This window comes from Panicum virgatum, chromosome 7N, assembly GCF_016808335.1.
Source record: "Panicum virgatum strain AP13 chromosome 7N, P.virgatum_v5, whole genome shotgun sequence".
In the NCBI taxonomy this organism is placed as follows: domain Eukaryota; kingdom Viridiplantae; phylum Streptophyta; class Magnoliopsida; order Poales; family Poaceae; genus Panicum; species Panicum virgatum.
The window spans coordinates 21,803,176-21,831,135 of NC_053151.1; the positions used below are offsets into that span (position 1 = coordinate 21,803,176).

The following is a 27,960-nucleotide window of genomic DNA, read 5'->3' on the forward strand; positions in this document are numbered from 1 at the left end:
AAGAATTCAAATCGATTTATTTAAAATGCAGATGGACTGGCAATGGATGTACAATGCTGACCGACGTTCGAAAGAATTCATTGATGGCCTGCATTATTTTTTGTCTGTGGCTGAGGCAAACAAGCAGAATGGTTTTATGTGCTGCCCGTGTGTTCATTGCAATAATAACAAGGATTACTCATCTTCAAGAATCCTACACAGCCACATTTTCGCAAATGGTTTCATGAAGAAGTATGTTTGTTGGACGAAGCACGGAGAACAGGGGGTTACCATGGAAGACAATGAAGAAGAAGATTTTGACGACCACTTTCCCGGGAATGCTGGAATCGGTGCATTCGATGACGATATTCCCATGGAAGTGCCCGAAGTAGATGTAGCAGAAAATGATCCCAGCGACGATCTGGGGCAGGCATTGCACAATGTGCAGGCAGACTATGAGAGTGAAACGGAGAGGTTGAAGTTCCAGAAGTTGTTAGAGGACCACCATAAGTTGTTGTACCCAGATTGTCAAAATGGATTTAAGAAACTTGGCACCACCTTGGAGTTGCTGCAATGGAAGGCGACAAATGGTGTATCCGACAAGGGATTTGGTGAATTACTCAAACTTGTTAAAAAAATGCTTCCTAAGGACAATGAATTGCCTGCCACAACGTATAAAGCCAAACAACTTGTTTGCCCTTTGGGACTGGAAGTGCAAAAGATACATGCATGCCCCAACGACTGCATCCTCTACTGAGGCGAGTACGAGAATTTGGATGCATGTCCCGTATGCAGTGCATTGCGTTACAAGATTAAAAAAGATGATCCTGGAGATGTCGAGGGGGAGCCTCCCCGGAAGAGAGTTCCTGCGAAGGTCATGTGGTATTCGCCTGAAATACCACGTTTGAAGCGTCTGTTTAGAAATAAAGATAATGCTAAGTTGATGCGATGGCACAAAGAGGAACGCAAGAAAGACTCGATATTGAGACACCCCGCTGATGGGTCGCAGTGGAGAAAAATAGATAGAACGTACCCTGAATTTGATTTGGATGCGAGAAACATAAGGTTCGGTTTGAGCACGGATGGCATGAATCCTTTTGGTGAGATGAGCAGTGGTCATAGCACTTGGCCTGTGACTCTTTGTCTGTACAATCTTCCACCATGGCTCTGCATGAAACGAAAGTTCATCATGATGCCAGTGCTTATCCCGGGTCCAAAGCAGCCCGGAAATGACATTGATGTGTACCTAAGACCATTGGTCGAAGAACTCTTATTGCTCTGGGGCGATGAAGGTGTACGGATGTGGGATGAATACAAACAGGAAAACTTCAACCTACGAGCATTGCTGTTCGTAACAATCAATGACTGGCCTGCTCTTAGTAACTTGTCAGGACATTCGAACAAGGGAAACAAAGCATGCACACACTGTTTAGATGATACCGATAATATATGGTTGACTCACTGTAAGAAGGTTGTATACATGGGTCATCGTCGGTTTCTTCCCATCAGGCATGCGGTACGAAAGAAGGGCAAGCATTTCAAAGGCCAAGCGGACCACCGAACAAAACCGATGCACCGTAGTGGTAAAGACGTCTTCAACATGGTAAAAGATCTAGAAGTTATTTTTGGAAAGGGATCTGGTAGCCAACCTGTTCCGAACGAAAACGGAATGGCGCCCATGTGGAAGAAGAAATCTATATTTTGGGAGCTACCATATTGGGAAGTCTTAGATGTTCGTCATGCAATTGATGTGATGCACCTCACGAAGAATTTTTGCGTCAACCTGATAGCATTCTTGGGAGTGTACGGAAAGACAAAAGATACAGTAGAAGCACGTCAAGAATTGCAACGTATGGAAGAACGAGATGCCTTATATCCACAACAGCGAGATAATGGACAACAATACTTAAGTCCTGCCAGCTATACTCTTAGCAAGGAAGAGAAAGAAACCATGTTTGACTGCTTGAGCAGTATAAAGGTTCCATCTGGATACTCATCCAATATAAAAGGAATCTTAAATTTGGCAGAGAAGAAATTTACAAATCTCAAGTCCCATGACTGCCATGTGCTTATGACCGAACTTCTTCCGGTTGTGCTGCGGGGGATTCTGCCTGATAACGTCCGGTTAACCATCGTGAAGATATGTGCCTTCCTCAACGCAGTTTCTCAGAAGATAATTGACCCGGAGAATTTGATAAAGCTGCAAAACGATGTGGTGCAATGTCTTGTTGGCTTTGAGCTGATATTTCCACCATCTTTCTTCAACATCATGACACATCTTCTAGTGCACCTTGTCAAAGAGATTGATATTCTCGGACCAGTATTTCTACACAACATGTTCCCATTCGAAAGGTTCATGGGGGTACTCAAGAAATGTGTTCGTAATAGAGCTCGTCCAGAAGGAAGCATCGCCAGTGCCTACGGAACTGAGGAGGTCATTGACTTTTGTGTTGACTTTATTGATGACCTTAAACCGATTGGAGTCCCTGAATCGCGATATGAGGGGAGACTAACTGGAAAGGGTACATTAGGAAAGAAATCTTATGTCTGCACAGATGATTTCTCATTCAAGAAAGCGCATCATACGGTTCTTCAACAATCATCCTTAGTTGACCCATATATCGAGGAACACAAGAAAATTCTACTCTCCAATTTCCTGGAAAAGTCTGAGGTATGGATTACACGTGAGCACATGAACACTTTTTGCAGCTAGTTGCGGAAGCATCTAATGCATAACATGGATATAAGTGAACAACTGTTCTTATTGGCTAGGGGACCATCTTGGAATATCTTAACATACCAAGGGTACGAAATAAATGGAAACACATTTTATACGATAGCCCAAGATAAAAAGAGTACCAACCAAAACAGCGGTGTACGTATGGATGCCACGGACAATAATGGAAAAAAGACACATATTACGGCTACATTGAAGAGATATGGAAGCTGGATTACGGTCCCAATTTCAAGGTGCCTCTATTTCGTTGCCAATGGGTTAAGCTATCTGGAGGAGGGGTAACAAAAGATGAGTATGGGATGACAATAGTTGATCTCAACAATCTTGGGTATAGAGACGAGCCATTTGTCCTAGCCCAGGATGTCGCTCAGGTTTTCTACATTAAGGACATGTCCAGTAAGCCAAAGAAGGGGATAAACAAGCAAAAGGATGAGCCTAAGCGACACATAGTTCTATCAGGAAAGAGAAACATCGTTGGAGTGGAGGACAATACAGACTTTTCAGAAGAATATAATAATTTTGTTGCCATTCCACCTTTCGAAGTAAATGCTGATCCATGCATCCTGCTAGCCAATGATGATGCTCCATACTTGCGCCGTGATCATAATCAAGGGACATTTGTGAAGAGAAAGTCTGTTACCGCTAATCCTTCATGTACTTGAATCATTTTATATTATTGTATAAAAGCATAATCGCAATTCGAATACTTTTATTATATATGTACTGTACAATTATACTTTATGTGTTATATATATTATTTTATATATTTTTCACTTAATTACTAGACTCAATTATAATTTTTATTCAATAATGGATTACTCAACTAATTTTATTTATTTCATGAAATTACATTCACATTAACACACTATACTCTCTCACTAACACACACAATCTAACTAACACACACTATCTCTCAAACTCACACACTACTCATTAATATCATGAAATTGCTTAATTTTATCTAAAATTCACTTTTTAAACGTTAATATCGTGATAGAATCCACTTTCTGTCGAAAAGCAACAGTTTGAAAAAAAAATTCACCTAATATATTTTTGCATGGTCAAAATAACAAATATGATTTAAAAAAAGTTAGATATTTCATTGACCCAATCACTTGAATGAAAATTAATTATTTTTGTTGCGTGTATCAAGTTTATATAGAGATAAGAAGTTTTGTTCCATAATTTTTGGAATCATAATTTTATTAACTGAATTAACAAATGAAAGTCAATTTTAAAAGAGAAGTAAAAAGAAACAAAAACAAACATAACATTAGGCGGGAATGAGGGAAAACGGGCCCCTTTTGTCCCGGGTGGTAGATCCACCCGGGACTAAAGGTGGGCCGCGGGCTGGGAATTTTCCCGGCCCGCCCAAAAACCCCTTTTGTCCCGGGTGAAGCCACGACCCGGGACAAAAGGTCCTTTTGTCCCGGGTGGTGGCTTCACCCGGGACCTTTTGTCCCGGGTCGTGGCTTCACCCAGGACAAAAGCCCCCCCCCCCCCATATATTTCCTTCCTCCTTCGCCCATCCCCTAACACTTGGTTTCTCATCTGCGCCTGGTGCCGCCGCCGTCCTGCTCCCCCCACCGCGCGAGCCGAGCACCGCCGCCATCGACGTCGCCGCCGCCCAGAGCCCCGACCTCACGCCGCCGCCCAGAGCCCCGACCAACCCACCGGAGACCCGCCGGAACACCGCCACCGCCGTAACGCCCTTGCCACCATCCCCTGCTCGCCGTCGACCCGCCGCTACAGGCCATCCAGCCCACGCCGCAACTACCCAAAGGTAGAGCTCGATCTCCTGAGTCCCCTCAACACCTTCTCCATTCCATTGAACCCCAGAACCTCTCGCTACGTTGGGAAGCTCCTGCCTCTGTATAGTTCCACAATGTTCTTTAATTTTTAGTTTTCAGAGTGTGTCGAGTGTTTACTTATTTATGTGATATCACTTCCCTGTAAAACTACTTCTCCTTAAATAAATTGGTAGAGCCCCTGCCATTTCAAAAAAAAACATTGGGAAGCTTAGGAAGCTACTGCTTAATCACTATGAAATGGAAACTGCTTGTTACTGCAAGATACCTTGGTTCGTGCCTGCAAATCCAAAATTATATATATAAGACATGGCTATACTGATGTTTTCGTCTGGGTTAAGCACTGACCACCTTCAGGACTGCTGTTAGTGATCCCCATATTTGGTGAAAACATGCATGTTCGCTACTACCTTAGTCCAGTGAAGGTTCAACGATATCCATGGCTCAAGGTTCTGCAACCTCAAGTGCAAATTAAAGTTTGTGGAGGCAGCCAGAGGGACCGGCAGCAAGTCAATCGGCGAGCACAAAGAAGGCCCAAGATGGATGCTATCTTTGCGATCGTTAGATGACCTTTTCTACCATTGACACTGCGGGGCCTGGATGAAGACATCTGCTCCTTCTATATGCAATATTGATGGATTTTACTATATAAGCCGTGCTGCCTTATCATTTCCACAGTTAGCATTGCAACTGGCAGCTCTGAGATCGACATCGTCGACCAATTATGGCTCATTTTCAGTAGCTAGGAAGCTACACTCATGTAACTTTGGGACATGCTCATAATTTGAAATCATAATTTAGAGTTCATGTTATTTAGAGTGAAATCATAATTTGTTGTTAAGAGTGAAATCATAATTTGTTGTGTAAATAAAGGTATATTTACAAATTTTTAAATGTATGAATGTATGTATGTATGTATGTGTAAAGTGAGTTTAAATTTTTTTTAAATATTTCATGTATATTTCTTGAATTACTTAGTGAAAAAACCATCTAGAATATTTCACAGTCGATACTTAGTGAAATTATAGATAGAATATTTCGTGTATATTTTTTGAATTACTTAGAGAATATTTCTCGACCTCATCAATCGATCGGTACTTAGTGAAATTATCGATAGAATATTTCAAGTTTATTTCTTGAATTACTTAGAGAATATTACTCGACCTCGTCCATCGATCGGTACTTAGTCAAATGCTCGCAAATATGTGGATTATTTAGATAATTTTTTAAGGGTTTTATTTGTATTCATATTTTAGTTACGATGGACTCGCAACACACAGACGCGGAAGACGAATAGTTCTTGTTGAATATGATTGGCGAAGGTTAAGGAGATGTCGCTGAACAAGCTGATGATGGCAGCAATACCGACATATATTTGAATATGTCCGGTGATGGAATTGAGGCACCATCTATTCAGGATGACGCTGCTGCTGAACAAAGTGCTAATGTACATATCACAACTATAATTATTTGTAGTGACAATCATATTTTCATCTGAATCTATATGAATACTATGAATGTTTTTTATAGCCGTCTGGATCATCGTCGCAGCAGAAAATGACGAAGCGAGGCCCAACAAAAAAACTGGAAGGGCGGTTCATTATAACGGAAGTTGGTCCAGATGGCGAACCGATCGCTCCAGAAGCTGCCGCCAAAAAATTCATAAGACAATCCGGATGTATTGTCAGGGACAACATCCCGATCAGCTTCAGGCTCTGGAAAACTTCCAATCCAAGCGAGGAACGGGATGCGGTACCCGAAAGAGAAAAAGAATGGTGCTGGCGGGAGCTTAAGAAAAACTTCACGGTTCCAGCTGAATCCGAAGAGATATGCAAGCGCTGGACCCTGAGTAAGATGGCCGAACAGCTGCGATTATTCAAGAAAATTTTGACGAAGAAATATATCAAGACCGGGACCACACCCGTATTTACCGGCGAGCTCGAAAAGCTCAGGGGTCACTGGGATGCATTTGTGGAATACAAGTCTTCAGAGCTTGGGCTTCAGAAGGTGCAGAAGGCCAAAGACAACGCCTCGAAGAAAGTGTACCATCACACTCTAGGCCAAGGAGGCTACAAGCTTGCAGTACCCAAATGGGAGAAGATGGAGCAGGATCTGCTTGACAGAGGCATCCAACCTGCGACCATGAACTGGCCTGAAAGGTCAAGGACCTGGTTTTATGGTCACGGGGGAATCTTGGACCCATTGACTGGTGACTGCATCTATGGGCCAAACATCCAGCGAGCAGCCCAGAGACTACAGGAGGCCATACAAGCAGCGGCCGAGGGAACATTCCAGCCGGATAGAGAGAGGGACGAGCTGACTTACGCCCTTGGGAATCCAGAGCATCCGGTCCGCACAAGAGGCAAAGGCGTGGTTCCGTGGAAGTATGGGTTCAGGGATTACATTGATTCATATAGAAGCCGGCAAAGAAGAAAGAATGATGAGCGGGAGCACTTGCGAATGCTAGAGGAACGGCTCATGTCACATGATCAAAGACTGGAGGAAGAGGTTCAACGCCAAGTGGCCGTAGCAACGAGCCAGCAACAGCAAGCGCAAACGTTGCCTCCAGAGCCTAGTGTCGCAGCCGATCACCTGTCTCAGCGGAAAAGCAGCTGCGCTTCCACAGACGTCACCGCCGCCGAGGCCACGGGGATCCAGGCCGCAGTTGAAGCGTCGGCCCCGCAGCGATTTCCAGTGGATGAGATCACCCACCGGACACCTTGTGACCTGCAGACTGTCGTTAAGAACTTAATGTTCACTGTTGCGTACGGTACTGCCATGCCAACCGAACCAGGCGACGTGTACCACGGGCAGCAAATTCCGCCAAGATACACAAGAGTTGGCATGGAGCAGGTGTGCCAGGGTTAGGAGACGCTCGAGCTTGATATTCCTGGAGGCGATGGGGAGAGAACACTAGCAGAAGCCATTCATGGCTACATCCTATGGGATAAGCGCTACATTGTCCTAAAGTCGGATGATCAAACACCAAGACCGGCATCTCAGCATGCCTCTCCAAGACCGGCATCTCCGCAAAACTCCCCAAGGGCAGCACTGTCTCGGCAAGGTTCACCGGCACATTCTCCATCACCATCATCTCATGCGCCGATGAACACTCAAGCGTCACCGTCGCCTCCATGGTCACCCCCTCCGCCGCCGGCAAAGAAGCAGAAATGGCCGCCGGCAAAGAAGGTAGCTGCACCGGCTAAGGAGCCTCCAAAGAAGAAGGAAAAGAAGAAGAAAACCAAGGAGGCTCCTATTAAACCCTGGGACATGAGCCTTGAAGAATGCAATCGGATAACTCAAGAAAGAGTTAAAGAGCACTTCAAGCCGAAGCCGAAGCCGGAGCCCGAGAAAGTGATAAATCCGATAGATTTGAAATTTTTTAAGGGAATATGCGAAGCAAATAAGAGAAAATTCATTCCGAGAGACCCCCTTCAGACTACGAACGCACAATTATCAAAACTACTAAGAAAAAGAAGAGACAATCAAAGTCGTCGTCGTCCGACGTTCCACAGCTCGGAGCCCAAAAGAAACAATCAATAGAGCCTCTCGTAGTGGGACAGACGACGCAAGAACAAGACTTTGTTACATTTTTGAAAGAATCAAACCTGACGGCCGCTCAGATTGCAGGGGGAGAAGATATTCCAATGGCCGATGTGGACGTCAAATGGACGTTTGAGATCGGCAAAACTCTTGTACCCCCCGAAGTAGTGTCTGTGCTTCCAACGCAAATGTATAAGGTGCACCAGCACTACATGCGTGCGATGGCCGATTGCATCTTCATGCAGGGCGCAAAGATTAAAGATGACGATTTCTTACGGGGGGAGGCCATTATATGGATAAACTGGGAAGAAATTTACCAACTATTCCATCAGGAGGCCCTCGACATCTCTATGGTCGGCTTGTGGGTTCTATAAGTATTTTAGTCTCCTTACGTATTGTTTTGCATGATCTCAACATACTGATCTCTTGATTTATTCGGTATCATGTAGAATGGAGATACATACTTGCAGAAGAAAGGGATACTCTCACCTCGGCTTCATCGACACAATTACTTGTAATTGGAGGCTTCTACGCGACAATACCGATGAGATATTCCAATACTTGTTCAAGTACATAAGCGTTCATCAGAACAAGCAAATGATATTGTTTCCTTCCGTCTAACTCTTTCTATTCTGTAATCGAATTGTTTAAACCTTAACTACCAAGAACTGCCTCCGTATAATCTTGCAGTGAACACTGGGTCCTAATTGTCATAATTCCCGAGAAGAGCCTACTCGTGGTTATGGACTCATTGAGGAGACCTCCAGAACAATACGAAAATCTTCTTAACATGATGAAAAAGTAATTCTACCACTACTCCGTCGGTGACCGATAATTTGAATCACTTTGTTACTTGACTATAATTGTTCTAATCATGCACAGGGTTTGGAAAGAATTCGCTAAAAATCATCCAGGCAAATTTGACAAGGAATTGAAGATCAAGACAGATTTTCCGGTACGCACTTGGATGATTCGTTGCACGATTCATTAGTTTTATTATATATTCATGTAAATACCTGATAATTTCTTCTCTCTTAAAGTGTATGAGGCAGAAACCAGACACTGTATTGTGCGCATACTATGTATGCGAGAACATCCATGGTCTGGTAGGTCCTCCAAAGGGCTGGACAGATTGGGAGGAGGAAGTAAGTAAAAAATTTGTTAATATTTGAACTCGTATTTTAATTAGTCGAAATTAATTATCCCATTTTTCCATAGGTCGGGGAGATGCACGATAAACTCATACCGGAGGAAAAGATTATGCCGATTCAAGAACAATTCTCCGGATTTATTGTTGAGCAAGTCCTCGATCCAAAAGGCGAATTCTACTATGTAATTAAGAACGAATATACCTATGCAAATATAATGGAGTATGTATGTATTATATATAAGCACTCCAATAATATATATGTGTATATATATATTTATATAATATTGGTCCTAGACATTTTCATATGTAAAGGAATTCACATGTATAGATATGTGTATACATATATATATAAGTGAATTAATTTATATATGAAAACTATCTAGGAAAAATAATATATAAGTAACTATATATATGTATATATTAGTGGAGATCATACACACTGAATTCCAATACATAAGTTTAATTGAAATGCAAAAGTATAATTGAAATAGAAAAAGAATTGAGAAAAGAAAACCATGAAAAAAAAGAGACCTTTTGTCCCGGTTGGTAACACCAACCGGGACAAAAGGGTGCGCCAGCCACGCGCTGGCGCACCCTTTTGTCCCGGTTGGTGTTACCAACCGGGACAAAAGGTTCTTTTTTGTCCCGGTTGTCAGACCCGGGACAAAAAGGCACCCCCTTTTGTTCCGGACTGGCGTTCCTGGTTGGGAAACCGGAACAACAGCAGTTTCCCAACCGGAACAAATCATTGTTTTTGTAGTAGTGACGGCCGCCTGGGAGAATCCATGGAGCAGATCGAGAGGAGCACGTGGTCAGGAGACGCTGCGGTTGGTACCGCACATGATGACGACCGAGGACGTGGAGTACGCCAGGTACCACATCCCCAAGGGGTGGCACGCAGGTTCGACGCACCCATCGCATCGCTGTTCGAGAACTCGTCGACCATTCGCATCCGCGGGCGGCGGCGCGCGTATCTGACCCGGGAACAACGAACTTTGCACGGGTTAGGTGCAAGCTCTAGCTCACCAACGGCAGCTTCTCCTGGTCGCCGCTGTCGTACCCGTCCTAGCGCCTCAGCATCGATATAGTGCCCATCCGTTAATAACCAGGATATGAAACAACATGTACTATGTTTGGTCAAATTAAATCAGACGTTGAATTCAGTGGCATACTGACATGGACGCAATGCAACCAACGGTAATGACTATGTAATATTTTAAATGTACATAAATTGTATATATGTAATATTTACCATGTCAATATAATATATTAATGTACCTACCATTACTCATATATGCAAAGGAATATGGATTTGAATACGAATATGCATTAAAATTAAAGCCAAAAGAGAAGATAAGAAACATTTGAAAGCAATAAAAAGAAAAAACTACGTAAGTACTGGTTGGTAATACCAATCGATTCTAATTAAGCTACCGCACCCGGATGCCGCGAATCCAATTGGGCGCTCGCGCGCTAGAGCGCTTCCTGACACTCGATTTGACAGCTGTCTCCCCACCCACCCTCCCACGGCGGACAAACAAACTACCGATGCAGTTGTCTCCCCACCCACCCTCCCACGGCTTAAAGTATTCCTTAATTTTCTCTTTTCATTTCAAATTTTCATATTACATTCCCTAATAGCAGGTGATATCATTTCCTTTTCTTTTCAGATTTTTTCCTTTTACTTTCCATCTATTTGAAGTTCTCTTGGCAACTTTTTCATAAAAATTATACAAAAAGATATACCAAGGATTGTAGTACCTAGAAGTTATACGATAAACTTATATGATGAACTTGTGCGTTAAAAGATTGTGCAATAAATCTTTCTGATAAAGTTGACACCATAGAAGTTGTGCAAAAAAGTTGTCCTCCACAAGTTATTTGAAAAAAACTATGTACCAAAATTGTATGTATTGTAAAAGTTGTGCTAAAAAGTTATTTTTTGAGAAGTTGAAAAAAAATTATACGCAAAAGTTATGTGTACTGTAAAAGTTATGATGAGATTTTATGTCTCAGAACATGTGTGTTATAAGTTATACACAAAGTTATATTTACAAGTTATAACTTTCCAAAGAAAAAAAATTATGGAGCTAAAATCATTTCCAAAAAGGAAATAGAACTGTTTGTCGGAGACCGCGTGCAGGAATTGCTCGGCGGGCGCTGATTAGCATCGGCCCTTGTGGACGGGCCTTGCTAATCAGCGGTCGCTCGCCAGAAGCCATGCGAGCGAGCAATGTCGGACAACAGCAAACTTTCCATTTTGGTAATTTTTTTATTCCCGCAACTTTCCAAATTTAGAATATGATAACTTATATATGTAACTTTGATATATAACTCGTTAGTAATATTTTGTTACATATTATAATTAGCATAACTTTCAAGATATACACAATTTATATGCATAACTTATGCATTCTAAGCAGCATTTGATTTATACGTATAACTTCTTCCTCCTAACTCGTTATATAATAATTTTGCATAATTTTTATGACGGATATAAATTATACATATAGCTTTTGTTATAACTTGAATTAGAATTTTATTGGACAACTTATGTATATCGATTATGCACGTAAAGGATTCACATGAGTACAAATACAAAATGTTCCTAGCCAAAAGAAAAAACTAACTGAATGGAAAAATGAAAAATGAAAAAAAGTAAAGAAAAAAAATCAAGTACAAACATGTGCTGCTGTGGTGCCCGCGGAGTGGGTGCGATGTGGGGGCACATGGAGCCGTCGTCCATCGCTCGCTGGGATGGCTCGGGAGGAGCGACCACGAAATTGGATTTGCGCTTGTGGACCGCACACCGCAGAAGCTAGAAGGAGAAAGGGAATATCACGGAATCCAAAAAAGGAAACTTTTGAGTATTGTCGGAAATCGATTGTTAACTGGCCTCCTGGCGCTCGCGTGCTGACCAGCAAACCCCGGGCGAGCTCCCTGTGGAAGTCACTGACCAAGTGAGCTACCGCTCCGTTCTATAGGAATAGATATCTTCCATTGCAGAACAAGACTTAGTGATCCTTTTGTCTGTTACATCGAGCAGTGAGCCATCTACTCGTCGTCGTAGTCCTCCTCGGAGTCACTCTCGCTCTCGTCGTCGTCGAAGCCTTGCGAGAGGCGGATGGCTCTGACCTTGGCTTCGATTGCTGGCCACACCCTGTCGATCACCGCCTGCTCCTCGGCCCCTGCGCTAGTGATACTCGTCGTCGACCTCGACGTACCCCTTCTCCCTCAGCTCGCTGCACACCCGTTCCTGCAGCTTGGGAAGCCTCTCCTCCAGGTCGTAGAACGCCCTGGTCAGGAAGTAGAGCCTCCTTTTGGCCTCGTCCTACTCCTCACCCAGCCGCGGCATCAGCTCTGGGTTGCCGCGCTTCAGCGCCTGGTACCACCGGATCTCCTTCGCCGACAGACGGTTCTTGGCCTCACCGCCGCCGCCAGCATCTCCGCCTCTACGCTTCTAGCGGTGCGCCGGCCCGGCAAGCTCTCACCGCCTGACATCGGCGGCGGCCGGCAGGCCGATTAATCTTTGCGCTTGGAGCAGGGTTTTTTTACCGTTTGCTACCGGCCCGTTACCGCGGTAACCCGTCTTACCGGTCCTACCCAACCAGCCCAACCATCCAAATTTGAAATTTTCAAATTTGAAATTTTCAAATTTGAATTTTAAAAAATTGAAAAATGAAAGAAAAATTCCTAAAAATACTTCAAGGTGCGTAGAATTTAATGATGTCAAAAAATTTCAAATATTACTGCATTTAGTATTTTTTGCGGGCATTAGAAATTTAAAAAAAAAAAGAAATGGCAGACAACATAATCAATGGGACTAATGGCGTGATACTACCGTTTGTAACGAACATGGCACCATTTATGTCATTTCGAGTGATTTTGGTGATCGAATGACAACGTAATCAATGAGACTAATGGTATTGTTAAGTGAATATTTCTAGATCCCAGGAATGAAGTAAAAAGTCCATGCAAAACAAAACACGAATAAAGAACTCAAAGAAATGCTGAATTTGACGAGTTCTACTGAAATCAGTAGCACCGGAAGAACCGATGCTATAGGCATCGGTGCATCCGATGTTTGTTGGATGAACCGACGGCCTGGCTATTGGCACTAGTCTTTGCGCCTCTGGAGATCATGTAAAGATCAAGTGAAGCACCGGTTGAACCGACGGCTTCAAGATAAGCATCGGTGCATTCAACGTACCATATTCCAGAGACGATGTCAAGCGCGCAGGAGCCAAGTCTTGAGCACCGGTTGAACCGGTGATGCATCGGTGCATATCATCGGTGTAATGACGTCAGCAGAAGAGAAGAAGGCCAACGGCTAGATGGGTGATGTGAGTGACCGGTTTAACCGATGGGCAAGCATCGGTTCAACCGGTGTTCACTATGTCAGCCGTCAGGAGTTCAACGGCTACTTCGGGTCTTAGAGTGACCGGATGAACCGACGCTACCCCTGTTAGAGGCATCGGTTCATCCGATGATACGCAGATTTCTGCTAACCGTTGGAGCAACGGCTACAAGACTTGGTGGCCTATATATATGGCATCCCCCGGCCATTTGAAATTTGCTGGAGTTGCTGGACTTCCCACACATACTCAAGAACACCTCCAAGCCATACAAGAGCATAGTGATCATATCCTTAGCCCTTAGCACACTTTGAGAGTGTTGTGTAAAGGATATCTCTTAGTGAGTGAGTTTGCAAGGCCTAGAGCCTTTGTGCTGTGGTTCTTAACTGAACCAAAAGAAGATTTCGGTGCGCCGGCACCTTGGAGCTTTGAAGGCTCGCTGGCAACATCATCGACCCTCCGACTTGGTGTGGAGCGGCGATGACATCTTTGTGCGGGGGACGTGGAGACCCCATCCTTTGTGGAGAAGCTCCTTAGGGGAACCCGAGGCCAAGGTGACCGTGATTGTGTTCACGGAAGAGACTTGGTGGCCGAGTAGCAATACTCTTAGTAAGTGCTACAACAACATGGGTGTAGGTGTGCCTTTGTGGCTAACTGAACCACAGGATAAACACCCGCGTCAAGAGTTTGCTACCTACTATCCCGCTCTTTAAGCTTCTGCATTTCATACTAGCTTTTTGTATGCCTTTACTTTCATAGAGTAATTTCTTGTAAGGAAAGGCTATAGGTTGCTAAACTCTTTTGGGATAGGGATTTCACACTAGAATAACCATAGTTGCACATCTAGATAGCTTGATTTAGTTTAATTTTGTGCAAACTAGTTGGAGCTATAGGTCTAAGTTTTTAGTTGCCTAATTCACCCCCTCCCCTCTTAGGCTAGAGCGCGCTACCGGTCCTTTCACCGTTGAATATTGATCTTTCTTGGTCGTTTTACATTAATATGTGCATAGGTCATGCCAAAATTTTCATTGATTTCACTTCGCACAATTTTTGCGTAACGTCATTTTCAAATTTTATGCCGCGAATTCCTTACTGACCGGCTAACCGCTCTAACCGCTCTAACCGTTTGAACTGCGTTTTAAATTTGATTTTTGAATTCATTCGGTATTTGGCGGTAACCGATGTAATCGATCCGGTTAACCGTTATCGCCGGGGTTTTCGACCACCGGTCGGTAAAAAAAACCCTGGCCTGGAGATTGGAAACCTCGCTATCGCTAATTCGCTACTGCAAGTGGATTTGAGTGTCCGTGGCTTGGAACCTTCAACCTTGGATGGAGGACGCGACGGTGGCGGGGTCGGCTGGATGTGTAAAGGGCGGAGGCGAACTCGAACTCGAACTCTGCTCTGGTTGGAATTGGATTCAGCAAGGCACTCGGAGTCGGACTGTTTTTTTTTTCAAGAAGTCGGAATCGGACTGGCTGGCTGCCGCGGACTGGGTTTGCTGCAAGTTGGGCCGGGCCCAATGCTGGGCGTAACAAAATGTCTTTTCACTATGTATTTTATTAGTTAAATTTGAAGATTGTACCCCAAAAATAAAAATCCATCTAATTCTATGGGGTAATCCAACAAACTAGGTAAAACTTGATGGTTTATATTCAAAACAACGTACCGGGTCCACCAGAAGCTGTCCGCGACGCATCCCCTGCCTGACGCCGCCATCGCGATCGGTGCGAAGACAACATCGCGCCTGACGCCGCCGCCGACTTGAAGCTGACGACGCCCCTATTCCGTCCGCTCCCGCACGTTCCATCAAAATCATCCCGTCCGCTCCTGGCCTCCTGCACGTTTCATCAAAATCAGTTTAAGGTACTTGATTGACTCTCCGTAATCCAATTTGTATTCTCTGTACAGTACGACTCATGTATGAATGATCTATTTTGTTCTGTCATGTCGGTTTGTATTAAAAAATCAACGCCATAGAGTATAGATTCAGAAGATGAATTCAATCAATTTGTATTGGATGAAGTGATCAATTTATCCTCTTCGGATGATGAGCCATTTGATGGTGCCGCGCACATGATCATTGAGAATTCGGTTAATCATCCGGGTCATATTGGTTCTGTCGAGGGACATGATATGCATCAACTGGAGCAGTAGAGTAATGATAGGGGCATATGTCCCCCTCGGTTATATGTATTATAATAACATGATCCTTTGGAGTTTTCACAATCCTTAAAGATAATGATGCCCCTACTCAATGTCATAAATTTCTTACGGCCACAGAAAAAGGCATGCCGATTTTAGGGGTCGCGAGATATTTGACAATCATGGACGATCAAGGTTTACTAATAAAATTTGTGCCGGAAACTTCTTCAATGTCTTTGTTTGAGTATTATTGCTTTGCATTGTCGGTTTTTTTTTGTTGAAGTTGCAATAATGAACGGCCATATGCATCATTGGTTGCAAAGGTGGCTGTGATAATTTTGTTCCTTCTTCTAGAAACGTTTGTTGCTAATTGATGACGAATTTATTATCAGACCAGCAAAAAAATGCACATGCTTTGTTACGGGCAAAGATCATAACAATATGCTTTTGCATTGCAGCTATATAGAACATCCTGTGAACGTGCTTGCGGCCTGCCGAAAGCGAAATCTTCTTGCACCGTTTGATGGGGCGACCCCTGCAGGCGATTCTGTCACGTCCTCCATGTGAAGATGATTTCTTTAGAAAACAGAGAGAGCGTCCATATTAGGATGGCAATGTTGCATCTCAAAGTGGATGCTGTATTTGGGGCATCTTACGAAAATACAGATACACGATCATTGTCAGTAGTACATGTGAGAACCGCCCAATTTGATACTATTTTAAACGAACCGCCGGTCATTATCATCCAGATGAGAGTTAACACGTGCTTGCCGGAGAGCGTGCCACGTGTTATCCCACATCTAGAGACACGAATAACTGACACATCATTCATCCAAAATAATATCAAATTCGGTAGTCCCGGTATGTGCTCCAACATACGCCCAGGATTAGCATATGCACATACCGTTTACAATCGAATACATCGCCAATAATCCACAAAGAGCAGTTTTACACACTTAACATTACCAGTTCAATATAGGTGGGTTTCAAACTTCTCTTACAAGCCTTGGGCTCACGCAAGTCATATTAAACAGAAACATAAAGTTTATTATATTTACATGCTCTCATGAAGCTCGATTACGATAAAGACTTACTAAAGTAATGACGCCTTGCTCAAGGACAACATTACAGCCACCACGACCTACTCTTCCCCCGTGTTTGGATCAGCGGGGTAGAAGTGGCCGAACACCACTTCCGGCTCACCTGCAACTAGGTTTAGAAAGCAACCTAAGTACAAAAGGTACTCGCAAGACTTACGCGGTTAAATAAGCAAGGATCATGCATTGGCTCAAGTAAAAGCTTTAAGGTTAAGTAATTATTGCATAAGCATTAGCTCTCTACACTATCACCTATCAAAATTGATTAATGTTGCCCAAACCCCTAAACAATTTTAGTACATTAAGAGTATACAAAAATAATGAGGCACAGAGGTGCCATGAACCATTTCTATCATAACCGAAACTTTCTACGAAGAGTTCAACGAACAAAGAGCTTGCTCATAACCGAGAGCGCGGCAATTCAAATTGATTATAACCTTGCAAGGGTGTACTACTTTACCCACACGACGCAAGGACCATGCGACTCACCCAACCCGCTAAAGTTGGATAAGAGGGTACTCGCGTCAACCGTTCCCAACATGGCTCGATCATTGAAATCTTCACACCTAGCTTACGCGTAGAGACTTAGTTTCCACCGGGGACATCTCTAAACTTTCCTACACATAGGTCCACCCGGGGACACCTCTAAGCCTCTCTGCATAGCCCTTGGCCACGTATCTAGGACTGTACATCAATGATCAAGTCAAGGAAGGTAATTGGCTTATCTGTACCATTATTTTGGATATGTGGTAGCACGGAAAGGTGCTCAAAGCCGACATCATCCACGAACGGTCCTTAAACGATCCAATCAGACTATGTCCATGTGACTCCATTCACTAGGCCCTACCATTCCGCTCGAATCTCGATACTACCAACCTCTTGACAAACCGATCGAACCAGTGCGATCAAGGGTGAACGGTAAATGTGATCCTCCAAACTGTTCCTGTCTAGCGAGCAATAGGAGTACTCTAAGCAGGGCTAAGCATCTAGTCAAGTTAAGTAATTAACTAACAAACTAGTGCCAAGAACACGGATAACAAATCAAGGAAAGGTAATGCATGGAAGCAGGTACAAGAGTGCAATACATACATACTATATATAACCCAACATTACCCAGTGAGATAACTAACTAACTCAGATTAAATAGGAGCAAGGAATCATGCTTAGCTACTTGCCTGGGTTAACTTCAGACTCGACCACGAACGGGATTCCGGGTTCAGGCTCCACGGACTCGGCGGGTTCCACGGGTTCGACCTCCGGCGGTTCGGTCACTAAAATGCATGAATGCGATGCAAGAATTAAGAAATAAACTTAACAACAAGCATAAATCATGAAACAATTTGAGCATGCAGAGGACAATGCAAATAAGTCATGAAAATTGGTTTTGCAGCAAAACCATTTCCCTATAAATGACCATAAATAGATCAATTTTCAGCTACTCTAAGCAAGATAAATCGGGAAAGGAATGCAAACTGAACTAAACAAATCCAAGAAAATTATCTTAGATACTAGGCATGAAAACAAAGCTAATAAAACTGGTTTTGCCATTTTATCACTTTCCAGCAAGAAGTTCTATAATAAACCATTTTCAGACAAAGTTTAAGAAAACAAACTAAAACTTTAATAAATAGCAAGGAAGCACATGAGTAAGTTGCACCACTGGAAATAATATTTTACGAGGAACCTAAAAAAATTTGGTTTGGCATTTTTCGAGCAGTATACAAATAAATAAGCATTAAACTCACTTTTGCAAGATAAAACTATAGATAAATCTACAGCAAAGTAACATGCACTACAATATTTTTCCTAAGTAGATCTCACCTAGAGGAATCCAAAAAAACAAGCTTCATAATTTTTGGAGCTATACATGAATTTCTATGGATTTTACAAGATTGCAGAAAATCTAAACATCACAAAACCCTAACTAATTGCTAGATCCACCCGATCCCACACCCCCAGGCGCTGACAGGTGGGGCCCGCTGGCCAGCGGCCCACCCAGCCGGGTCAAGGCAGGGCACGCGCCCTGACCGCGGCGTGGGCGCGGCCACGGCGTCGCGGGCGACGCACGGTGCGCGCGCACTCGCATGCGCGGCGACGGCGAGCGGCGGCGGCGCGAGGCGGGGCCAGAGCGGGGAAAGGGAGGTGCGCACGGCGATGCGGAGGTGGCGGTGAGGCTCACCAGCGGTGGCGCAGGCGAGGAGCGGTGGCGGACCAGCGGCGCGACGAGCAGGGGCGGCGGCGGGCGGAGGCGCTCGCCGGCGGCCCTGCAGGGAAGGAGAGGGGGCCGGGTTAGGGGCAAAATCGGAGAACGACGACGCGAGGAAGCTCCCAACGCGAAGAATGCAGGCGGCGCTCACCGGAGATGGCGAATCAGGGCGGCGACGGAGCTCGGCGGCAGCGGTAATGGGGAGTCGGGGCTAGGGTTTAAGGTGGGGAATGGGGCCGGGCTCGACGCGGATAAGGAGAGGGGGCGAGGGAAGAGGGAAGAGGCGGCACGGGACACGAGGATGAATGGCACGTGGCGCGTCTTGCGAGGATGGAGGCCGGCGGCGGCACGGCGCGCTAAGCAGAACAGGGGAAGGAGAAGGGAGAGGCTGACGTGTGGGCCCGGTGGGGAAAATTCGTTTCATTTCTTTTTTTCTCAGGGCTGTGACAGTACAGGGGACCACATACCACAATCCAATTTGAGCCAGCAGTTCGTTAAGCATCCAGAGCCGGCCGGAGTTGCATTCCGGCCTCGACCCAGAGCATCTCTACTTGTCATCCTCCTCCTCGGAGTTAGTCTCAGTCTCGCCTTCTGAGAGGGCGAAATCTTTGAACCTGGCTACCATTTTAGGCCATTCCTTGTCGATCACCACCTGCACCTCAGCCTTGCGCTTCAGATAGTCGCCATCGACCTCGACATACCCCTTCCTCTCAAGATCGCTGCGCACCCGCTCCTGCATCTTGGGCAACCTCTCCTCCCTCTCATAGAACACCCTGGCCACGCAGTAGAGTGTCACCTTGTCCTTGTCATCCACCTCACCAGGCCGCGGTGTCAGCTCCGGGTTGCTACGCTTCAGCGCCTGGTACCACGCTGGCGGAGGCTTCGGCTTCTGGGTCAGGATCCACTTGATCTCCTTCGCCGACAGCTGGTACTTGACCCCCGCCGCCGCCATGTTGTCGGCATCCTCCTCCTCCTTGGTCTCCCTCTTTCCGGTGGAGCGCGGACGCGGCATCCGCTCAGACGAGCCCGCCGCCGCATTTAGCCTTCTTTGCCTTCCTCTTCGTGGAGCAGCTCATCAGCGAACCCTGCGGCCCGATGGCCGCCGCCGCCGCACCGCGCGCTTTTGGCGGTGCACAGCCTGAGCGAACCATCGCCCCCGCCTGCCATCGCCGGCTCACCTGGTCCTCTGCGCCGGAAAATCTCTGCGAATTCGCGATTGCAATCGAGATTTCCTCGTGCCTCTCGCTCGACGGGATGGCCTGGATCTATAAGGGCGCTGGACACCTCTGGGGTCGGTCGGATTGGGGACGACACCAACGCGGACTCGACGGACGCCTCCATAGTCCATCCCCAAGTCCGACTCGACCGGACACGCCGCCGCAGTTGTAAATCGTGAGCGCCCCGCCGGCCGCCGCATCTCCCGTGTTCTCAATCCACTCATCCACATCTAGTGTCACACCCGGTTTATGAAGGCAAACCGAATGCATCTCATATGTGCACCAAGATCAGTTTACACACATATGATTGACCATAAAGTGAATATCACAACGAGTGCAAGCGTAAAGAGAGTATTAAAGACTTTATTACAAAACCGAATGTCTTAAGCGAATAGGTAAACGTCTATAGAGTAGCAGCGGAATCTTCTTCAGCACAGGTAGATGAATGGGAGACATACGCCTAGAAATCCTCAAAGTCTTCTGGAAACTCCGGACAGTTGTTATTATGGTCTGAGCAGCAAGTATACAAGGGTGAGTACACTTATGGTTGGTACTCAACAAGTAGTAGGGAAACAACTATAATACATGCAAGGCTAATTCAAAGAATAGCTGACACATTTTACTGCACTCAGCACTTTTAGTTGATTAAATTTTATTAGCAAGCATTAACTAGATATAAATATATACCATTAAACCCATAAGATAAGCATATATGAAAATAAGCAACATAACCATAAGTAAAAGCGTCGATTTAGATCAACTTCAAGTTCAATTATCATGTGAGGGTCCAAGCCGCTATTGACCGTGAGCACGGCTAACCAGTTAGTTTTACACTCTGCAGAGGTTGTACACTTTCACCACAATTCGCGTAAAAGCTCCGAAGAACTTTAAACCCAACCATGCAAGTGCGGGCCAAGCACCATATCACACTTCCTTAGGTATGACTGCATAGGGACGCTACGAGACCTTTATAAAGATTCCCTAACCTATGACAATCCGCTAAGGTTTCAAGCCAAAGTGGTCATAACACTGCCATAATGAGGTGATACCTTGCCAAAGGACCATTAAACAATACCAATTGTCCCAAGAGGACTGAGCTATACCCCATCAATGCATCCCCTCTTGCCCTTTCGGTAAGATTGTCACAAGCTACAGTCTCTAATTAATCAGCCAAGACCAGAGTCATATAGTATTGTGGTTGTACGGTTTTCTTGGGTGGTTCTCCATGTTCCAATTAACACATATGATCTTGATTAACAATATTAAGCCATCATGAACATGAAGTAAAACAAGTATAGCTTTTGTATTAACATTATCCACCCATAACCAAGGTAAAGCGACTAGCATAGCTACCCAACATGAAAATAAACCCAAGTTGATCAAGGAATAAGGTAAACAATACTAGGCAAGTCCTTAACTCGGTTCCCATCATATTATAGACACATGCATGAACATAAAAGTAAATGTGATAGATTTGGTGATTTCATGGGTCAAAAACATGATCAAGGGTCCACTTGCCTTCCTCAAACTGCTGCTAGTCTGGTCCTCCGAAGTCTTGATCTTGCTGCTGCTCCTCGAACTGCGGATCGTCTGTCGCATCGAACACGCACATACAAGCAAACAAGTACAAACAATAAGAAACAGTGCACCAGACAACATAAACAGTACAAAAATTGGTTACTAAACTATACTACTCGTTGCAACGATCGCGTGAGCGTTAAAATCATCGAAAACGGATCTAAAACGGAAAAGTTATTGCTAAAACAAGTTTTAAGGGCTAGAACGTAATTAAACCTTATACTCAGGGGCTAGATCATGAAAACAGGGGCTGTTTTGTAAATATTTTTCACTGCAGAGGACGGCGGGTTCTAATATGGAAAAACATAGGGTTTTCTTTGCAAAAACGGCATGGTTGACCGGCCATGGCTGGGTTGACTTAGATTGAATCTAATTCGGGCTGTTGATCTCAGATCGAACGGCCACCATGCGTCGAGGCTGAGCGGGCGGCGCTGGCGGTGGCGCAGAGCGCCAAAGGCGAGGCTGCGGCGGCGGCGCATCGCCGGACTTGGCCAAAACGGCTGTCCGGGGCTCGATAAAAGCGCGGCTGGCACTGGGAGCATGAGCGTGGCGCGGGCAATCGATCTAGGGCAGCGGCGCGAGCTAAGGTGGGCGGAGCAGAGCTCGCTACGGCGCAAGGCGGGTCGGCGGCGACGGAGAGCTTTCCCGGGCGGAACAGAGCGAGAGGGAGGGAGAGAAGAGGTCGGCGAGGTTCCTCTCACCACAGCGAAGCTCCGGAGCGGCGATGTCATCGAGGGAACAGAGCAGAACGGCGGCGCGACGGCGGCGTTCGAGCTTGGACGAAGCTCGACAATGGCGGCGGCTGTGTCTAGGGTTTTGCGAGGGTGAAGTGACAGCTGCGGTTTAGGGTTTCCAAGGAGGCGCGGGGTGCTGCTTTTATAGGCCGGGGCTGGGCGTTGGCGTGCGGGCCACGCCGAGTCGGGGCGCGCGGCGCGGGGCGCTCGGACTCTAGAGTCCGGCTTGCGCACGGGGTAGGATAAGGATCCGACGGATGGGCCCCACGCGTCGGTGAGAGAAGGAGGGAAGGGAAGGGAGACGGGTTGGGCCGGGAGAGAAAAATGGGCCGGCGCAAGGAAAATGGGCCGCGGGAAAGGGTTCTGGGCCGCGGGGTGAAAGAGAAAAAAAGAGATGGGTTGGGCTGAAAGAGAGGGAGAAAGAGAAAAGGTTTTGCATTTTTCAGAAACAGTTCAAACACTTTCAATTTGAATTCAAACACAAGGATTCGAATTTAAATAGAACGCCAAACAAAAAAAAGATGCAAAGCAGCATGAGATGCGCAAACCTATTTTCCTTACATTTATTTTATGGCTAAATATTTTATTTAAGATTGCGATAAATGCTCTAAATTCGTGATAAAATAAATAAAACCTTATCGAACCTACAGAAAACTTAATCAAATGTATTTAGGCTCATAATTTGAAAATACGGGTGTTACAAACCTACCGCCCTTAAAAGGAATCTCATCCTCGAGATTCAGCTGGGCTAGCAAAGAGCTGTGGGAATTCTGCCTATAACTCATCTTTTCTTTCCCAAGTAGCCTCATCCTCTGCATGATGACTCCACTGAACCTTACACATCCGTATCCTCTTACTCTGAGTAATCCTCTCTAACATGTCCAGAATTTTGGCCGGATACTCAGTATGAGTCAGATCATCCTGCACATTCAGTTCCTCCAGTGTCAATTCCTCCTCTGGCACCCTCAAACACTTTTTCAATTGCGATATATGGAACACATTGTGTACATCGGACAATCGGGCCAGTAGCTCTAGCTCATAAGCTACTTCACCCTTCCGGGCCAAGATCTTGAATGGTCCGATGTAACGAGGTGACAACTTCCCCTTAACCTTGAATCTGCGCAAACCTCTGATAGGTGACACTTTGAGATACACAAAATCTCCTTCTTCAAAGATCAACTCTCTACGTCCCGTGTCTGCATAGCTCTTCTGCCTCGACTGTGCCACTTTCAGATTCTCTCTGACAATCTGTACTTGTCGTTCGGCCTCTTTGATGATCTCTGGGCCGAACAACTGGCTTTCTCCTGTCTCACTCCAATATAATGGAGTCATGCACTTCCTTCCATATAATGCCTTAAACGGTGCCATCTTCAAACTGGCCTGGTAACTGTTGTTGTATGAAAACTCTGCATACGGCAAGCTCTTATCCCAACTGCCTCCGTGCTTTAGAGCGCAGGCTCTGAGCATATCCTCTAACACCTGATTGGTCCTTTCGGTCTGCCCATCTGTCTGCGGGTGATAAGCTGAGCTGAAGTTCAGCTTCGTATCCATCGACTCATGCAACTTCTGCTAAAACCGAGACGTGAACTGAGTACCTCTGTCGGACACAATCTTCTTAGGTACCCCATGTAGGCAGACAATCCTGGATATGTATAGCTCTGCCAGTTTGGCTCCCGAGTAAGTAGTCTTCACTGGAATGAAGTGAGCTACCTTTGTCAACCTATCCACAATAACCCATATAGAATCATAGCCATCCTTTGTACATGGTAACCCCACAATGAAATCCATACCAATTTCTTCCCATTTCCATTCTGGTATTTTCAACGGTTGTAACAAACTGGCTGGTCTCTGATGTTCTGCCTTGACTCTCTGACACACATCACATATGGCCACGTGAGCCGCAACATCATGCTTCATGCCATACCTCCAATACCTTTCTTTCAAATCCTGGTACATCTTGGTGCTGTCTGGGTGAATCGAATAGGCTAAATCATGGGCTTCCTTTAGAATCTTCTCTCGCAGATGATCCACCTCTGGCACACATATCCTCTTTCTGAACCACACAGTTCCATGTTCATCCTCTGTAAAATCAGGTACCTTGCCTCTTTTTATCAGCTCCTTGGTCTCCTTGATCTTATCATCCTCAAGCTGACCCTTCCGTATTTCTTGCTCAAGAGTCGGCTCGACTTCTATAGTGATTCCCTTAGTGTGACCAACAAAACCAAGGTTGAGTTTCTCAAACTCCCAACACAATTCTTGAGGCATCTGCCTAACTCTCATTGCATTTACATGGCTCTTGCGGCTCAAAGCATCTACAACCACATTAGCTTTCCCTGGATGGTAGTGTATCTCCAGGTCATAATCCTTTATGAGCTCTAACCATCTTCTCTGTCTCAGGTTGAGATCATTCTGGGTGAATATGTACTTCAGACTCTTGTGATCTGTGTAGATCTGACACCTGTGTCCCAACAAATAGTGTCTCCATATCTTCAAGGCATGCACCACGGCTGCTAGTTCTAAATCATGAGTGGGGTAGTTCTGCTCATGCTTCCTTAACTGACGAGACGCATAAGCAATCACATGTCCCTCTTGCATCAGCACACAACCTAGTCCTTGCCGGGATGCATCACAATATATATCAAAGCTCTTGTGGATATCCGGCATAGCCAACACTGGTGCTGTGGTCAATCGTCTCCTCAATTCCTCAAAACTGGCTTGGCACTCATCTAACCATACAAACTCTTTTCCTTTCTCCAGTAGTGAGGTAAGGGGTTTCACTATCTTGGAGAAGCCTTCTATAAATCTTCTGTAGTAGCCTGCGAGTCCTAAGAAACTCCGGATTTCTGACACTGTCTGAGGTGGTTCCCACTTCAACACATCTCTGACCTTGCCGGGATCAACTGCAATTCCTCCATCTGTGATGACATGACCAAGAAACGAAACCTCTTTCAACCAGAATTCACATTTGCTGAGTTTGGCATACAACTGATTCTCCCTGAGCTTCTGCAAAACAAGCCTCAAGTGCTCCTCATGTTCCTCCTCATTCTTGGAGTACACCAAAATATCATCGATGAACACCACTACAAACTTGTCGAGATACTCCTTAAACACATTATTCATAAAGTACATAAAGTAAGCTGGTGCATTGGTCAACCCGAATGACATGACCGTATATTCATACAACCCATATCTGGTAGTGAAAGCGGACTTGGGAATATCTGATGGTCGTATCCTCAACTGGTGATACCCTGACCTTAGATCGATCTTGGAGAATACCTTGGCTCCTCTCAGCTGATCAAACAAATCTTCTATATGCGGCAACGAATACTTGTTCTTGATAGTAACTTCATTTAATGACCTGTAGTCCACACACATCCTCTGTGTACCATCCTTCTTGTCAACAAAGATCACTGGTGCTCCCCATGGTGACGAACTAGCACGAATAAATTTCTTATCTAACAATTCCTTTGATTGTTTCTTAAGTTCTTCTAGTTCACCAGCGGACATCCTATATGGTCTCTTAGCAATAGGTGCAGTGCCAGGTAAAAGATCTATGATGAACTCAATGTCACGTTCAGGTGGCATACCTGGCAAGTCATCGGGGAACACATCTGAGTACTCGCATGCTATCCTGATGTCCTCTATCAGAGCAGCCTTCATCTGATTCACCGTACAATCTGCTGATGTTGGAGGGGTTGCAACAAACTCAAACCTCTCAACTGCTGAACTAGTGAGGAGCACTGATCTCTTGGCACATTGAATGACATCATCATACTTGGTCATCCATCCCATTCCAAGAATGATGTCAATACCACTAGACTCCAGGACTATCGGATTTGCCACAAATTCTCTGCCCATGATCTGTATTCTAACCCCAAAACACCGATACATAGCCTTCATATTTCCCCCAGGTGAATTTACTAGCATGGTTCTAGGCATAGTGCAAAGAGGGATAGAATGCTTGGCTACAAACTGAGCAGATATGAAAGAATGCGTTGCTCCAGAATCGAATAAAACTGATGCAGGAGCTGAGTTGACTAGAAACATACCGAACACAACATCCTGTGCCTCCTGAGTGGACTCCGCGGCAACATGGTTCACCCTTCCATGGACGTAGTTCTGCTGTCCACGGTTGTCCTGGGGAGTCTGGTTGTTGTTTCTCGGCTGCTGCTGCTGCTGCTGTGGCTGTTGAGGGGTCTGTCTCTGCCCACTATTATTGTTCTGACCCGGAGTGCCCTGGACATTCCTCTTGGGGCAAGCGTGCGCAAAATGCCCTTGTTCCCCACACTTGAAGCAAGCATTGCCTCCGAAAGATGCGGGGTTGTTGTTTCTCGCAGGGGTACCGACCGGAGTGTTCTGTCGATTCTGCTGGGGAGTGGCGCGTTGAGCTGACTACTGATTCTGCTGGTACTGCTGAGCTGGGCGCTGGTACTAATACTGATTCTGCCCAAAGTTGACATTTTGTCCTCCTGTGCGGTACTGGTTACCTTGCGGGGGTCCAAAGCGCGGGCGCGAATTGCTAGACTGGCCTTGTGACTCGAACTTCCGCTTCTGCTCGCTCATCTCCTTGCGAGCATTCTCCACGGCGATGGCATTGTCCACCAGTTTTTGGAAGCTATCAAACCTGTGCACCAACAACTGATATCTGATGGGTGCAACCAACCCTAGCCTGAAGTAGTCCTACTTCTGCCCATCTGTGGCCACGTCTGCGGAGGCATAGCGGGACAGCTGGATGAACTTGTCCCGATACTCACTTACGGACATTTCACCTTGCTTCAGAGCTAGAAATTCTTGCCTCTTCAGCTTCATCAAACCCTCAGGTATGTTGTGCTCCCTAAATTGAGTCCTGAACTCTTCCCAGGTGATGGTGTTTTGGTAAGCATGGGCGGCGGTATAAGCATCCCACCAGTCTGCTGCAGTTCCTTCCAATCTACCTGAAGCATACAGTACTTTCTCCCTGTCTGTACACTGAACTATGTTCAGTATTTTTTCAATGGTCTTGAGCCAGTCATCGGCGTGAAGAGGATCTGGTGAGTGGGAGAAAGTAGGAGGTCTGTGACTCATGAAGTCACGGTAGCGATCCCTCTGTGGCGGCTGTGGTACTGGAGCTTGGTTCGCTTGAGCTTGTAGATTGGCCATGACGCTGGCCATTTGAGTCAACAGCTGTGTCTGCGCAGCAAGGAACTGCTCCATCCCTGCGGGTGGTGGTGGCGGTGGCCCGTTGTTTTGGTTGTTGCCTCCACTCATGTTGTTGGGTTGCTGGTTGTTGCCTCTTCTCTGACGCTGCACTGGTGGCTGATCAACTCCTGATCCGGACCTGGTGTTCACCATCTGACCGGTTAGACAAGTAAGACTCATGAAATAATCATGGTAAAATATAGGTGCAAGGATGAGATAGAGACAATATTAAA

The 27,960-nt window shown here is 45.5% G+C and overlaps 1 protein-coding gene across 1 annotated transcript; it reads right to left on the bottom strand.

Annotated features, from left to right (window-relative positions):
• Positions 1 to 23,323: 23,323 nt before the first annotated feature.
• LOC120681016 (uncharacterized protein K02A2.6-like) lies at positions 23,324 to 27,742 on the bottom strand. Its single transcript, XM_039962575.1, has 5 exons — positions 27,234 to 27,742; positions 27,037 to 27,173; positions 25,384 to 26,823; positions 24,483 to 24,882; positions 23,324 to 23,666 (listed from the first exon to the last, which is right to left on the bottom strand). The coding sequence occupies exons 1-5, from the start codon at positions 27,740 to 27,742 to the stop codon at positions 23,324 to 23,326; spliced, it is 2,829 nt and encodes a 942-aa protein (XP_039818509.1).
• Between the last annotated feature and the right edge of the window lie 218 nt (positions 27,743 to 27,960).